The sequence below is a fragment of the Oryctolagus cuniculus genome, chromosome 3 (genome assembly GCF_051225735.1).
Source record: "Oryctolagus cuniculus isolate XC-2025 breed Fujian yellow rabbit chromosome 3, ASM5122573v1, whole genome shotgun sequence".
Classification (NCBI taxonomy): domain Eukaryota; kingdom Metazoa; phylum Chordata; class Mammalia; order Lagomorpha; family Leporidae; genus Oryctolagus; species Oryctolagus cuniculus.
This window is the reverse complement of record NC_142869.1, coordinates 8047520-8062827: the sequence shown is the minus strand read 5'-3', so window position 1 is coordinate 8062827 and position 15308 is coordinate 8047520. Positions and strand designations below refer to the sequence as shown.

At 44.9% G+C, this 15308-nt stretch overlaps 1 protein-coding gene across 4 annotated transcripts in view; it reads left to right on the top strand.

Annotated features, from left to right (window-relative positions):
* PSMD1 (proteasome 26S subunit, non-ATPase 1) overlaps positions 1 to 15308 on the top strand; it is a 100654-nt gene that overhangs the window by 83075 nt on the left and 2271 nt on the right. For 3 of the 4 annotated variants that reach the window (XM_070070077.2, XM_070070078.2, XM_089329743.1), the window contains 5 exons: positions 1335 to 1437; positions 5874 to 6043; positions 9090 to 9182; positions 11794 to 11880; positions 12401 to 12547. In XM_070070077.2, the coding sequence (XP_069926178.1) occupies positions 1335 to 1437; positions 5874 to 6043; positions 9090 to 9182; positions 11794 to 11880; positions 12401 to 12547 (600 nt within the window). Of the gene's footprint in view, positions 1 to 563; positions 658 to 1334; positions 1438 to 5873; positions 6044 to 9089; positions 9183 to 11793; positions 11881 to 12400; positions 12548 to 15308 lie in introns of all 4 variants that reach the window. The other variant, XR_016231858.1, reaches the window with a different exon arrangement.

Below are 15308 nucleotides of genomic sequence, written 5' to 3'. Positions count from 1 at the left end.
AGTTAACAGTCAACCCACACAGTTTCTTTTTTTTTTTTTTTTTTTTTAAGATTTATTCTATTTATTTGAAAGGCAGAGTTAGAGAGGTAAAGACATAGAGAGAAAGAAAGGACTTCCATCTGCTGGATCACTCCCCAAACTGCCACAATGGCTGGAGCTGAGCTGATCTGAAGCCAGGAGCCAGGAGCTTCTTCCAGGTCTCACACATGGGTGCAGGGGCCCAAGGACTTGGCCCATCCTCCACTGCTTTCCCAGGTTCATTTCCCAGGAGCTGGATCGAAAGTGGAGCAGCTAGGACTCGAACCGGCGCCCATATGGGATGCCCATGCTACAGGCCCAGGACTTTAACAGACTGTGCCATAGTGCCAGCCCCACCCACACAATTTCTAAGAGCAAAGATGTTCCTAAGCCAGGGTTGTCTGATTCTGTATTTGTCTGCCATTTTACCACAGTGTGGCCTCCCAGACCAATGCAAAGAGGGGAAGAGATTCTGAAAGTATGTGTGATGTGAAGAAAGTCATCATATTAGGAAACTCAAATTTGGTATTTTCTGCTTTTGGCAGATTTGGGGAGCTCCATGATCATGTGCTTCTTGAACAAGCAGACTTCTTCCTGAGTGCCTACCCTTTGAAAAGCACTGTTGGGAAACAAAGAAGTGTAAGACATAGAAGAAGCATAAAGTAGTTTGTCACCCAAAGAGAGTTAAAGGACTCACTCTATAAAGAATATAGTTTATAAATATTTTTAATTATAAAAGTAATACATATTAATTTTTAATGCAGAAATAAGCAAACAAAAATTATCAGTAATCCTACCCCAAGTGAGTCAGCACATTTTCAATTTTGTACTAGTCTTCAGAAAATTAATGTGTGTAGATAATGAAAAATCTTTATATGTGAATATACTTAATCCAAACTGTATCTCCCACAGCTTCAGTGACGAATAGTTTACTTTAAGGTGGAAATGAAGGACTGTGCCTGTTAGGGAATCTGCAAGGTTGTTGCTAAGCAGCATTGCTGTAATTCAGAGTGCAACAAAAGCCTTAGTGTTCACTGGGGCTCTTGAGGCCTGCTGACTAACAGTGCAGCGGTAGGAAATCACATTCAGCATTCCCTCGAGCCTGAGTCATCCACTGCGGAATGAGGATTGAAAACAGAACTGGCACCCCCACGCAGGAAAGCCATAACACCCATGAGTTCAGCCACGGAACTGTTCTGCTTTCAAGTCTGGCATTTTGGATATTATGAAATTCGAAACTAAATCTCATTACCATTTGAACAGTATATACAGCACAGCAATGAATTAGAGTGTAATTCTTTTTCTTGCTCCCTCAGGTGAATCAGTTCAGACAGCTGTATTCCAAAGTCATCAATGATAAGCATGATGATGTCATGGCTAAGTTTGGCGCTATTCTGGCCCAGGGCATACTGGATGCAGGTAACATTTTTACGTCTCCCAGATCTATTTATTTAAACTAAACTTTATAAAATAATCTAATGCTCTAACTGTATGGCATAGTGGAAACAATCTGAGGCTAATTATTCTTGGGGAAAATTTGGAGGCTGCAGTTTATAGACATCACTTTTAGTAGAATTGGTTAGGAGTGCAGACTGGCCAGCGCCGTGGCTCAATAGGCTAATCCTCCGCCTGTGATACTGGCACCCCAGCTTCTAGTTCTGGTCGGGGCGCCAGATTCTGTCCGGTTGCCCCTCTTCCAGTCCAGCTCTCTGCTGTGGCCCAGGAGTGCAGTGGAGGATGGCCCAGGTGCTTGGGCCCTGCACCCGCATGGGAGACCAGGAAAAAGCACCTGGCTCCTGCCTTTGGATCAGCGCAGCGCGCCAGCTGCAGCGGCCATTGCGGGGTGAACTAACGGAAAAGGAAGACCTTTCTCTCTGTCTCTCTGTCCACTCTGCCTGTCAAAAAAAAAAAAAAAGTGCAGACTGTTAGGCTTTGCAGGACCAGCCATATAGGGGGGCTTCAGAAAATTCATGGAGTAATGAAATTAAAAGAGTTTTTTGGTATTAAAAAAAATGAAATCTATGCATATTCAATATCTTCAAAAAGTTCACAATGTATATTAAAGAAAAGAATTATAGGGGCTGGTGTTGTGGCACAGCAGGTTAAGCTATCTCCTGGGACATCAGCATCCCATATGAGTACCAGTTCAAGTCCTGGCTGCTCCACTTCAAGCTAGTTCCCTGCTAACATGCCTGGGAAAGCAGCAGAAGACAACCCTATCATCCACCTGAGAGAACCACATGCAATTCCAGGCTCTGGCTTCAGTCTGACCCACCCCAGCTGTTGCAGCCATTTGGGGAGTGAACCAGTGGATGGAAGCTATCTACAGTCCCTCCTCCCTCCCGTTAACTGTGCCTTTCAAATAAATAAATCAATCTTTTTTTTTTTTATAATTTTTTTTTTTTTTTTTTTTTTTTTTTGACAGGCAGAGTGGACAGTGAGAGAGAGAGACAGAGAGAGAAAGGTCTTCCTTTGCCGTTGGTTCACCCTCCAATGGCCGCCGCTGCAGCCGGCGCACCGTGCTGATCCGATGGCAGGAGCCAGGATCCAGGTGCTTTTCCTGGTCTCCCATGGGGTGCAGGGCCCAAGCACCTGGGCCATCCTCCACTGCACTCCCTGGCCATAGCAGAGAGCTGGCCTGGAAGAGGGGCAACCGGGACAGAATCCGGCGCCCCGACCGGGACTAGAACCCGGTGTGCCGGCGCCGCAAGGAATAAATCAATCTTTAAAAAAATATAAGGGTTCACATTGTGACATAGGGTGTAAAGTTGCATCCCACAATGTTGGCATCCCATATGGTTGTGCCACTTCTGATCCAGCTCCTTGTTAATTGACTGGGAACAGTAGTGGAAGGTAACCCAAGTGCTTAAGCCCTTGCTACCCACGTAGGAGACCTGGAAGAAGCTTTTGTTTCCTGGCTTCAGCCTAGCCCTTACAACCATCTGGGGAGTGAACCAGTGGATCAAATCTGTCTCTCTCCCTCTCTCTGTGTAACTCTGACTTTCAAATAAATAAACACATCTTGGGGGGATGGGCAGGCATCACTGTGGCATAGTGGGTAAAGCCACCACCTGCAGTGCTGACATCCCATATGGCACCAGTTAAGTCCCAGCTGCTCTACTTCTGATCCAGCTCTCTGCTATGGCCTGGGAAAGCAATAGAAGATGGCCCAAGGGGCCAGCACTGTGCTACAGCAGGTTAGGGCCCTGGCCTGAACTGCCAGCATCCCATGTGGGCACCACTTCTAGTCCCAGCTGCTCCTCTTCTGATCCAGCTCTCTGCTGTGGCCTTGGAAAACAGTGGAAGATGGCCCAAGTCCTTGGGCCCCTGCACCCTCATGGGAGACCTGGAAGATGCTTCTGGCTCCTGGCTTCAGATCGGCTCAGCTCTGGCCCTTGCGGTCATCTAGGCAGTGAACCAGCGGATGGAAGACCTCTCTCTCTGTTTCTACCTCTGTAACTCTTTCAAATAAATAAAATATATCTTAAAAAAAAAAAAAAAGATGGCCCAACGCCTTGGGCCACTGCACCCTTGTGGAAGACCCAGAAGAAGCACCTGGTTCCTGGCTTCAGATCAGCCCAGCTCTGGCCATTGCAGCCATTCGGAAAGTGAACCAGCAGATGGAAGACTTCTTTCTATCTCTGCCTCTTCCTTTCACATAAAAAAAAAAAAAAAAAAAAAAAAAAAAAGATGATTTATTTAAGACATAAACAGAAGTAACTATGTGTAGTCTCAAAATACTAAGAAAATTGAAAAAATCAACCCCAGCTCACTGAGCACTTTACTAACAGGCTTGTTCTAATTGCTTTCCACCTATTTTTAATAAACCTGACCCTAGAGGCAGAGGATAACACACTACACTGTCTGAATTTACAGTATGGTCTGCTTCAAACGATAGAGCAATGTCCTTGGGGCTGGCACTGTTACAGAGCAGGTTAAACTGCCATCGGTGACACTGGCATCCCATATGTGCTCTGGTTCGAGTCCCGTCTGCTCTACTTTGGATTCAGTGACACTGGCATCCCATATGTGCTCTGGTTCGAGTCCCGTCTGCTCTACTTTGGATTCAGCTCCCTGTTAATGCACCTGGGAAAGCAGCATAAGATGTACCCTCGAAGGAGACCCAGAAGAAGCTCTTCGCTCCTGACTTCAGATCAGCCCAGCTCTGGCCATTGTGGCTATCTAAGGAGTGAACCAGTGGATAGAAGATTTTTCCCTCTCTCTAGCTTTGCTTTCAAATAAATACATCTTTAAAAAAAAAAAATCCTTTTTAGCACCTTCTGCTCAGGTTCAAACCCTCATTTGCCAATGGAAAAAAAAACTCTTGGATGTAAAGTGAATTGTCAGGAGTCATGGCTAGTTAATGTCAGAGCTGCCTCCTGCCAGTTTAAGTTACTCAACAATTCACAGGGTAATGGTGCTTCCTGGATTTTTCTGTAGTTGGACACAGTTATTAGTGGACATTTCTCATAATTCTAATAATTTTATCTTAAATAAGAGTCAGAAAATATTTGCTATTATAGAATTTTAATGAATGTGTGAGAATGTTATAAATATGTGTCTTTCTGCATTCAGACATTATGATTAAAGCAGAAAGTAAAATTAAGCAAATTTATCCCCTGCCTCTTTGCTGATTGCTTGCAGATATGATATGTATTATACTTTTACTTTTTATTAACACATTAAAAGCCAATACAGGAGCCAACATTGTGGCACAGTAGGTTAAGCCAGTGCTTGCAACGTTGGTATCCTATATTGGAATGCCAGTTCAAGTCCCAGCTGCTCCATTTCGGATCCAGTTTGTTGATAAAGTGCCTGGAAAGGCAGCAGAAGATGGCCCAAGTACTTGTGCTCCTGCTACCCACATGGGAGACCAGGATGAAGTTCCTGCCTCCTGGCTTAGCCTGACCCAGACCTAACAGTTGCAGCCATTTAGGGAGTTAACTAGCAGATAGAAGATCTCTCTCCCTGTATCTCTCCCTCTCTGTCACTCTGCCTTTAGGGGATATGTAATACAAGTTAATTTAGCATCACAGCTTGGATCCTCTTGTGGCCTACAGTTTAGAGACCCTAAACAGTTCACTGACTAATTCGAAGAGCTCCATGTTAGACTGTGGGAACTGTGACCTTCAAATGATCACCAGGTGCTTCCCTAGTATAATCCCTAAAAATCTTTGTGTTTAAGATTTATTTATTGGGGCCAGTGCTGTGGCAAGACAGGTTAATCTACTGCCTGCAGTGCTGGCATCTCATATGGGTGCCAGTTTGAGTCCTGGCTGCTCCACTTCCGATTCAGCTCCCTGGTAATGCACTGGGAAAGAGCAGAGGATGGTCCAGGTGCTTGGGCCTCTCGATCTACATGGGAGACCCAGAAGGAGCTCCTGGCTCCCAGCTTCAGCCTGACCCAGCCCCAGCTGTTGCAGCCATTTGGGAAGTGAACCAGCAGATAGAAGCCCCTCCCTGTCTCTCCCTAACTCTGCCTTTCAAATAAAACAAATCTTTAAAATTAAAAAAAAAAAAAAAAGAGTATTTATTTGCTTGATGACAGAGAGAATCTTTCATCACTTAGTTACTCCCCAAATAGTCACAAGGGCTGAGCCTGGGCTAAGCCAGAGCCAGGAGCCAGGAACTCCGTTTGTATCTCTGTCGTGGGTGGCCTGGGCCCAAGCTCCACTCTCCCAGGAGCAGGGAATTGGATTGGAAATGGTGAGCTGGAACTCAGACTGGTCAGTGCTCATGTGGGAGGCCAGCGTTGCAAGTAGTAACTTAACCTGCTGCATCACAATGTTGGCCCCTAGAAATCTTTATTATTGTCCTGCTGGGTTGCTATTTATGGTTTCTCTGTTCTCCTACAGGTGGTCACAATGTGACAATCTCCTTACAGTCCAGGACTGGGCACACTCATATGCCTTCTGTGGTTGGCGTCCTTGTTTTTACACAGTTCTGGTTCTGGTTTCCTCTTTCACACTTCCTGTCATTGGCTTATACCCCTACCTGTGTCATCGGCCTTAATAAGGACTTAAAGGTACGTTTGTAAGACCTCAGCTTTCTGGTCTGTCTTGTTCGTATTCACCACTCACTCACAACAATTTCTTTGAAATATCAAAGATGAATTAGTGTCTCATCAATAGCATGTTTTCTCTTCCAGTTGCATCATCACCTTGCGTAGTGTGTGTCAATGGAAGTTTTGACAATCAAATCTCGTTACGAGCTGTATAACTTGGGCAAGTCAGTGAGAAGGAATGTTGCAAAAGGGAGCTTGTACAAAGATATGAAGATGAATTGTGTTTAACACTGGAGGCTGTGGAAACTCTTACAGGATTTCAAGATATAAATGACATGAGATTTGCATTTTAGATCAGTTTGCAATCAGTGGATGCTTGTTAGAGTCCTACTACAGTAATCTAGGCAAGGCAGAATGAGGACCTCCTCTAAATCTTAATAATAAGGAATGGAGTCTGAGACAGGGACACGTTTCAGAGTTAGGGGTTACTGAAGTGACGGGTGTCAGAGGGATTATTACCATGGGGGGATTGAATACCCCTTGTCGTGGCAGAAAATAAGATAGCAGTGAGGAGCCAGAGCCTGATGGAATGAAGCCAGTGATTTCGGTCAGACGTAAGGGGTTGCTCACCCTGTCCTCACATTGTTAATTGTTTTGGGTTTTTTTTGTTTTTTTTTTTTCTTTCTTTCTTTAATGGGGTTTAAGTCTTTCTCAGTCCTGTGGACTGATGATTCGTCATCTTGTTCTTTAAAGGTCAAAAGGCTTAACCTCTAAATAACTCTTACATCTGGTCATCACTGTTGTTAAAATGTTCTATTAAATTTTCAGAGTGGAATATGTTTAGGCTAGGCCAGTGCCGCGGCTCAAGAGGCTAATCCTCCGCCTTGTGGTGCCAGCACACTGGGTTCTAGTCCCGGTCGGGGCGCCGGATTCTGTCCCGGTTGCCCCTCTTCCAGGCCAGCTCTCTGCTATGGCCCGGGAGTGCAGTGGAGGATGGCCCAGGTCCTTGGGCCCTGCACCCCATGGGAGACCAGGAGAAGCACCTGGCTCCTGGCTTCGGATCAGTGTGGTGCGCCGGCCGTAGCACACTGGCCGCGGCGGCCATTGGAGGGTGAACCAACGGCAAAAGGAAGACCTTTCTCTCTGTCTCTCTCTCTCACTGTCCACTCTGCCTGTAAAAAAAAAAAAAAAGTTTAGGCTAAAAATTGGCTGATAAAGACTGAGTATTTCATTGTAGTGATGTTTTCAGTATAGCTGGACAGCCATTTATGTATTTCAGTATTAGAACTGCTCACTTGTAGGCCGGCGCCGCGGCTCACTAGGCTAATCCTCCGCCTAGCGGCGCCGGCACACCGGGTTCTAGTCCCGGTTGGGGCGCCGGATTCTGTCCTGGTTGCCCCTCTTCCAGGCCAGCTCTCTGCTGTGGCCAGGGAGTGCAGTGGAGGATGGCCCAGGTGCTTGGGCCCTGCACCCCATGGGAGACCAGGAAAAGCACCTGGCTCCTGGCTCCTGCCATCGGATCAGCACGGTGCGCCGGCCGCAGCGCGCCGGCCGCGGCGGCCATTGGAGGGTGAACCAACGGCAAAGGAAGACCTTTCTCTCTGTCTCTCTCTCTCACTGTCCACTCTGCCTGTCAAAAAAAAATAAATAAAAATAAAAAAAAAAAAAGAACTGCTCACTTGTGTAGATATGATTAGTTTTATTTCTGAGAACAGTCTTGGTTTTCCAATCCCTAGCCTTTAATGTCATAATTAGATATCCTGTATAACCTTCAGAGATTTTTATCCTCTGCCAAATAATTTTATGACCTCTGTTTTCATTCTTTTCAATGGAAGTGGAAGAGAGAAGATAAGGTTCCTTATCCTAGTAAGCAATGTCTGCTACCATCCTCCATCAAGGCAAATTGGGTAAACAGAGAAACTCAGACCAGTGAACTTTAAAACTGGTTGAGGAGTAATGTGAAACTGACTTTCCATTGGGCTCATGTTAGACTCTTGTAAGACACAATTAGATGATGTAAAAACTGTATACAGATTTGTCCAAGTTGTTAATGTGGGACAGGAAGGGATGTGGACGTTTAGTATGCAGAAAAAATAATCAGTTAACATTTCACAAAGGAAGTCACAATTGGTGTGATGCTCGTATCACGAGTAGGACTTAACCCAGTAGAGCAGGATGGGTTGTCAGTTAATACACAGCCAGTTATGCTGCCACCTATGATGCATGTGGGGGCTGGTTCATGTCCTGGCTGCTCCCTGCTAGTGGTCTGAGAAAAGCGGTAGAAGATAGTCCAAGTGTTTGGGCCCCTGCTACCCATGTGGGAGACCCAGATGAAGCTCCTGGCTTCCACTTGGCCTAGCGCTGGCCATTGTAGCCATCTGGGAAATAAACCAATGGATGGAGAAAATCTCTCCGTCCCTCCCTCGCTCTCTGTAACTCTGACTTTCAAAATAAATAAATCTTGCGGGGTGTGGGAAGAGGAGCCTTCATTGTGGCATAACAGGTTAAGCTGCTGCCTGTAATGCCAGCATCCCATATGGGCACCTGCTCAATTTCTAGCTGCTTCACTTCCGATCCAGCTACCTGCTAATGGCCTGGGAAAGCAGTGGAAGATGGCCCAAGTCCTTGGACCCCTGCACCTACTGGTAGACTTGGTTGAAGCTCCTGGCTCCAACCTGGCCCAGCCCTGACCCTGGTGGCCATTTAGGGAAGTAAACCAGTGAATGAAAGCTCTCTCTCTCCTTGTCTGTCTTTGTAACTATGCCTTTCAAATAAATAAATCTTTAAAAAAAAAAAAAAGATAAAGGAAGCCCTGTTCAAAGGCACAGAATTTCAGGAAAATATAGAGAATTGCAGATAGTTCTGTAAAGCACCCAAAAACTAATAAAATAGAAGGGAATGCTTTTTAGAAGGGAGTCACAACATTGAGTCACTCTGTAATTGAACATTTAGCCTGTGTTGAAACTTCTGGTGTCTCTTTGAATTTGTATGCTTGTTGAGAGATAGAGTATTGAATTTTCATATTGATTATTTTAATGAAGGGAGAAAATTTATTTTATTTCTTCAGATGCCGAAAGTTCAGTATAAATCCAACTGTAAACCGTCCACATTTGCATATCCTGCTCCTCTGGAAGTACCAAAAGAAAAAGAAAAGGAAAAGGTGGGTTCTTTCTTCCTGAGCAGTATTCATACTTACATATAGGAGCTAGTGTACATTTTACTTGGATTTGGTTTTAAATAAAGTAACACTTCTGATGAAATCTAACATTACCAGAATACAAATATAACAAGAATATAAAGTAAAACCCTGGCCGGCGCCACGGCTCAACAGGCTAATCCTCCGCCTGGCGGCGCCGGCACACCAGGTTCTAGTCCCGGTCGGGGTGCCGGATTCTGTCCCGGTTGTCCCTCTTCCAGGCCAGCTCTCTGCTGTGGCCCGGGAGTGCAGTGGAGGATGGCCCAGGTCCTTGGGCCGTGTACCCCGTGGGAGACCAGGAGAAGCACCTGGCTCCTGCCTTCGGTTCAGCGCGGTGCGCCGGCCGCAGCACGCTGGGCGCAGCGGCCATTGGAGGGTGACCCAATGGCAAAGGAAGACCTTTCTCTCTGTCTCTCTCTCTCCCTGTCTACTCTGCCTGTCAAAAAAATAAAAATAAAAGTAAAACCCCTTTTCCTGTCCTGGTCACCCAAGTCCCATGTCCCAAAACTCATAGGATATGAATCACTCCGAAGGTTTTTTTTATGCAGAAAAATATATTTATATGCTGTTATTTGTTTTACTAGTTCTTTATTTGATGTACATTTGAAAGGTTACTTCTGATTTGTCACTACTACTAGAATGAATGTCTTGTGCAAATCTATCTGTAGGTTAGCACCTTAGGTGTGAAATTGTTTGATCAAAAGAAGTGCACAGGGGCCAGTGTTGTGGCACAATGGATTAAGCCATCACCTACAATGCTGGCAATCCCATATGGGCACCAGTTTGAGTCCTGGCTGCTCCACTCCAGTGCAGCTGCCTGCTAATGCTCCTAGGAAAGCAGCAGAAAATGGCCCAAATGCTTAGGTCCCTGCATGCAAATAGGAGACTCAGATGGAGTTCCTGGATCCTGGCTTTGGCCTGGCCCAGCCCTGGCTGTTGCAGCCCTCTGGTTAGTGAACCAACGGATGGAAGAGCTTTATCTCTCTGCCTCTTCTTCTCTCTAACTCTGACATTCAAATAAATAAATCTTTTAAAATTATTATTATTATTAATATTAATATTAATATTAAATAATAAGTAAATTAAAATTAATTAAATGTTAAATATTAAATAAATAGAATGTTACTATTTTAAAAGTAATGCCCATTACTTCATAGGTACTGATTTGCCTTTCAAAACAGACATAACCAGTGCATACTTCTACTAACAGTGTTCGAGAACTCATCGATATGAACGGAATCCAAGAATAACACGTTAGGGAGCTGCACTTGCCCATGAACCTTTACTCAGTGAAATTACCCTTCATGACATCTTCCATAGAAGAAAGATAATGTTTCATATTGGCAGTTTTACCAAAATTGATGGAAACAATTGACCAAATTTAATGCACATTCTTATTTCATCCACTATGCTTTGGACTTTCTTTTTGGTTTCAGAGCAGGGTCAGCTTTTATACCAGTATTGCCTGGTTTTTCGAAGTTTCTGTTTTACCTTTCGTTTCGGTGAGACCCACTGCAGAGTTAACGCTAGGCCAAGCACCAGCCTCTGTGTATCTGCCCTGCAGGGACTCTAGCCCAGTAAGAACATCCGTACAGTGAGCGCACTAGAGGAAGTGTTGGTGTTTCCAGTGGGCATTCGACCTGGTGGTTAAGACACCTGTGTCCCGCACTGGAGTACCTGGGACTGATGTTCAGTCGTTTTTTTTGTTTTTTGTTTTTTGTTTTTTTTTTATTTGAGAGGTAGAGCTACAGACAATGAGAGAGAGAGAGACAGGGAGAAAGGTCTTCCTTCCATTGGTTCACCACCACCACCACCACCCCCCCCAGTGGCTCCAAAAGTCTGCACACAGCTGGCGCGCTACGCCGATCCGAAGGCAGGAGCCAGGTACTTCCTTCTGGTCTCCCATGTGGGTGCAGGGCCCAAGCACTTGGGCCATCCTCCACTGCACTCCCGGGCCACATCAGAGAGCTGGACTGGAGGAGGAGCAACCAGGACTAGAATCTGGCATCAATGTGGGATGCCAGCGCCTCAGGTGGAGGATTAACCAAGTGAGCCGCGGCGCAGGCCCCTCAGCCAGCTACCTGTTAATGCAGACTTTTGGAGCCAGCAGCAATGGCTTAAATACTTGGATCCCTGCCACCACATGAGAGACTGTGATTAAATTCCTGGCTTATGGTTTTGGCCTTGTTTGTTACTGGCAGTTTGTGAGTGAAGCAGTGGATGGGAGCACTCTTTGTTTCCCTGTCATTCTGCCTCTCAAATAAATAATAAATTTTTTTAATTTTTAAAAAGTACGTAATAGCAAATTTCTATCCAGGGTTAGGCTACAGATCAAAAAATATTAGAGTTCCTATAGACACAGGCCTCCAGGAGCTACAGATTCTCCTGGTAACTATTTTAGTAAATTATGTAAATAATGCCCTGCTTGCTTTCTCCATTTATGATAGGATTCTTCTGTTCTTTATAATCCGTATTTCCAGGACACTGAGTAGTATTACAGGACTGAGTTTTCTTTAGGTTTGCACATTTGTGTATTGGTATGAGATTATAACAGCTTACCCTGTTCTTCCTGTAGGTTTCCACTGCTGTGTTATCTATTACTGCCAAGGCTAAAAAGAAGGAAAAAGAAAAAGAAAAAAAGGAGGAGGAGAAAATGGAAGTGGTACATATAACTTGGAGATTTTATGGGTTGATGTATCTGTCTCTGTCATGCTCCAAATTCTTCTTTAATTGACGATTATTATACCTTGTAGTTGGCTTCCTTCAAATAATTATCCTATTCCCAGTATATGGATTCATATCGTTTTACTTGGAAGAAACTAGAAATTATATCCCTTTGTGGGAAGAATAATGAGGTCCTGGAGAAAACAGCAACTAAAATGAGTTTTGAGGGGTGGAGTCAGATTTTCAGCAGACAGTAAGATTGTGGTGGGAGAAAGAAAGGCCCTTTTTAGGCAAAGGCGTGTAAACAGGATCTCTTTTTCTAGCCTCTGCTTGTAGAAAACCTTTCTCATCCCTTAAAAGTCAAATACCATTCTCACCCCCAAGCAGAGTGACTCTGTCCCTCCTCTGAGTTGTACTTGTGTTGTGTCTTTCCTTTTGCACATGGTAGTTGCTCAGTAGGAACAGAAATGTTCCTTTACTGAACTTTTGTTTTCTTTCTTTGCTTTTTAATTTTCTAGGATGAAGCAGAAAAAAAAGAAGAAAAAGAGAAGAAAAAAGAACCTGAGCCAAACTTTCAGTTACTAGATAACCCAGCCCGAGTTATGCCCGCGCAGCTTAAGGTCCTCACCATGCCAGAGACCTGTAGATACCAGCCTTTCAAACCAGTAAGTTACCAGCGGCTCTTCGCTAATGGGAAATGAGGCTGTAGGCCAGTGAGATACTGACAGAATGAGGAATCTCCAAAAACTCGGGACAGACTTGCTAGTACTAAATTTCTTAGCAAATTAGAGAACATTGTCTTTTTCATGTAGATTTGAGGGAGCTTTTCTTTCCTGTGTGTAACCCTATAAACTCCCTTCTTGTACCACAGATTTACACTGTAAAAGTTCCTAATATAGCACAAGGAACAAACAGACTATAGAGCCAGACTTAACCACTTGGAATTTTGATTCTGCCACTCACAGCTCTGTGACCTTAGGCCAGGTACTGAACCTCTCTCTGCCTCAGTTTTCTCCACTGTAAAGCAGAGGTTATCATTCCTAACTCTGAGATAAGGCACAGATTAATGACTTGGGTATACAAGTACTGAGAGTAAGACTCAGTGATTGTCGTCATTATAATTACATGGCTGTAAGAAATACCCTGGATTTTAAAAGCAGAAAAGGATCCGTGTGACAGTTTATTCCAAGCAGAATGTTTCTTGGCTGCAGCAACTAGGGCCAGGCCAGTCTGAAGCCAGGAGCCAGGAACTCTGTCCTGGTGTCCCACATGGGTAGCAGGAACCCAAGAACTTTGTCCATCATCCGCTGCCCTCAGGTGCACCAGCAGAGAGCTGGATTGGAAGCAGAACAGCCAGGCCTCAGTCTGGTGCTCTGATATGGATGCCAGCCCCTGCAGTACTTTCTACTTTGTCACCAACACATAAGCTATTAACAAGCCTAAACTGTGTAGAACTGTAAACAGCTCTTTCCGTATGTTGGTTACATTGTAGAATTTGAGCTGGATTCTTTGATTTTAGATAAGCACATTGTAGTAGCTTAACCTACAACCACGTTTCAAACATAGGAAGCCCTCTTGTGAACAGAGGCCTTTTCTGTTAGGTAGAAGAACCATCTCTGTTTGGTCCGTTAGGAGGTTCAAGGAAACTTAACCGGCCTTAAGATGAGTACAGTAGCCATCTGCTTTGATTGTTCTTGGGGTGAGTGTTCGTTGTAAAGTAGAATCCAGTGATAAAATACATCTTCTTAGAGAAACATGGACTTTTTAAGGGAGAAAATTAGGGTGACTGTGTGTGGGTATGTGCATGGTGGGAGAAGGGAAATAGCTCAGAAATTCATGAAGACACACCAGTGTTAGAGCTGGCAGGGCAGGGTTCTGAGGAAGCAAAATCAGATGAGGTTGAGCTGCAGAGACGCTCACACGTCGGTGAGTCATCTGACTAATGGGCTGTGCTGCTTTCCTTCCCAGTAATGGGCTTTGGTAGGAATACACTTTTTCCAGATGTGCCCTGCCTCTGTTGACTGATTCAATTACAGAGAGCCACTTTCCGTTTCCTTTGACACAGGCAAGCAAATAGAATAAGGTTAGCACTCCAGATATGGGTGAATGGTTGCCGTGTTTGAATTTACCTCTGCTAGTATGTTCGAGAGAGAGCTTAATGGAATTGTTGCTATAGTCGGCTTGCCTTTTGTTTCCCATCTATTTTTTCATTGGCTTGCCTCACAAGGATTTATAGAGTAACATGAAAACACTGTGGCATTTAAGTTATTCTCTCCATTGTTCTGGAATTGCTGTAGGGAAAAAAATTGGCTTTTTATTTGCAGATTCTCTTGTGTCCTATTGGTGATCATCTCACAAATATTTATTTTTTATTTATTTTCATTCTATTTGAAAGAAAGGAAACAGTGAGAGATCTTCCAGCCTCTGATACACCCGCCAATTGCCCATAACAACCAGGGAAGACCCAGGCCCCAGTCTGGGGCCAGAAACTCTTAAGTTTGTCCCCCACGTGGGTGGCAGGGACCCAAGTACTTGAACCATCACCTCCCAGAGTGTGCATTAGCATAAAATTGGGTCAGAAATGGAGAAGTGGGGACTCGAACCAGCCACTCCAATATGGGAAGCAGGTGTCCCAAGCAGTCACTCAGCAGCTGAGCCAAATGCCCACCCCATTTTCTGCATTTTTAAATAGCTCCCAGGTGATAATTATGCTACTGGTCCAGGTCCAGTTTTTGAGTAGGAAGGCATTAGACTAACCATATTTATGTAATAAATGTTCTTCCCACAGTCAGACTGAGGCTACCATCAGGTCTGTGCCTGGGAAAGTGTATTCTTAAATTGGAATGGTCGGGGCTGGTGCTGTGCCAAAGCAGAGCCACATGGGATGTCAGCACTGCAGGCAGCAGCTTTACCTGCTACACCACAGCGCTGGCCCTAATCAAATAACAACAAAATTGGGATGGTGAGTCAGACATGGCACAGCATGTTAAGCCACTGCTCGGGATGCTCACACCCCCTGTTGGAGTGCAGTTTGGGTCCTGGCAGCTCTACTTCCAACTACGCTTAGTGCTGATGCGTACTGGGAGCCCTCAGATAATGGTTCAAGTTCTTGGGCCCCTGTCACCCATGTAGGAGTCCTCTTTGGAGTTCCTAGCTGTTGTAGGCATTTGGGAAGTAAACCAGTGGATGTAGGATTCTCTCTCTCTCTCTCTCTCTCTCTCTCTCTCTCTCTCTCTGTTTCTGTCACTCTGCCTTGCAAACAGATGGAAATGAATGAAGTTCTTTTTAGGTGGGATGGTCTTCCAGGTGGAGCACCATTCCTTGCTGCTCCGCCAGAGCCGCTGGTCAGTTTGCAGGTGCCCCTTACAGAGCACAGTATCTAGTTCTTCCTCGGTTTTTGACTTCCAAGGACTCAAGTAGCTGCCC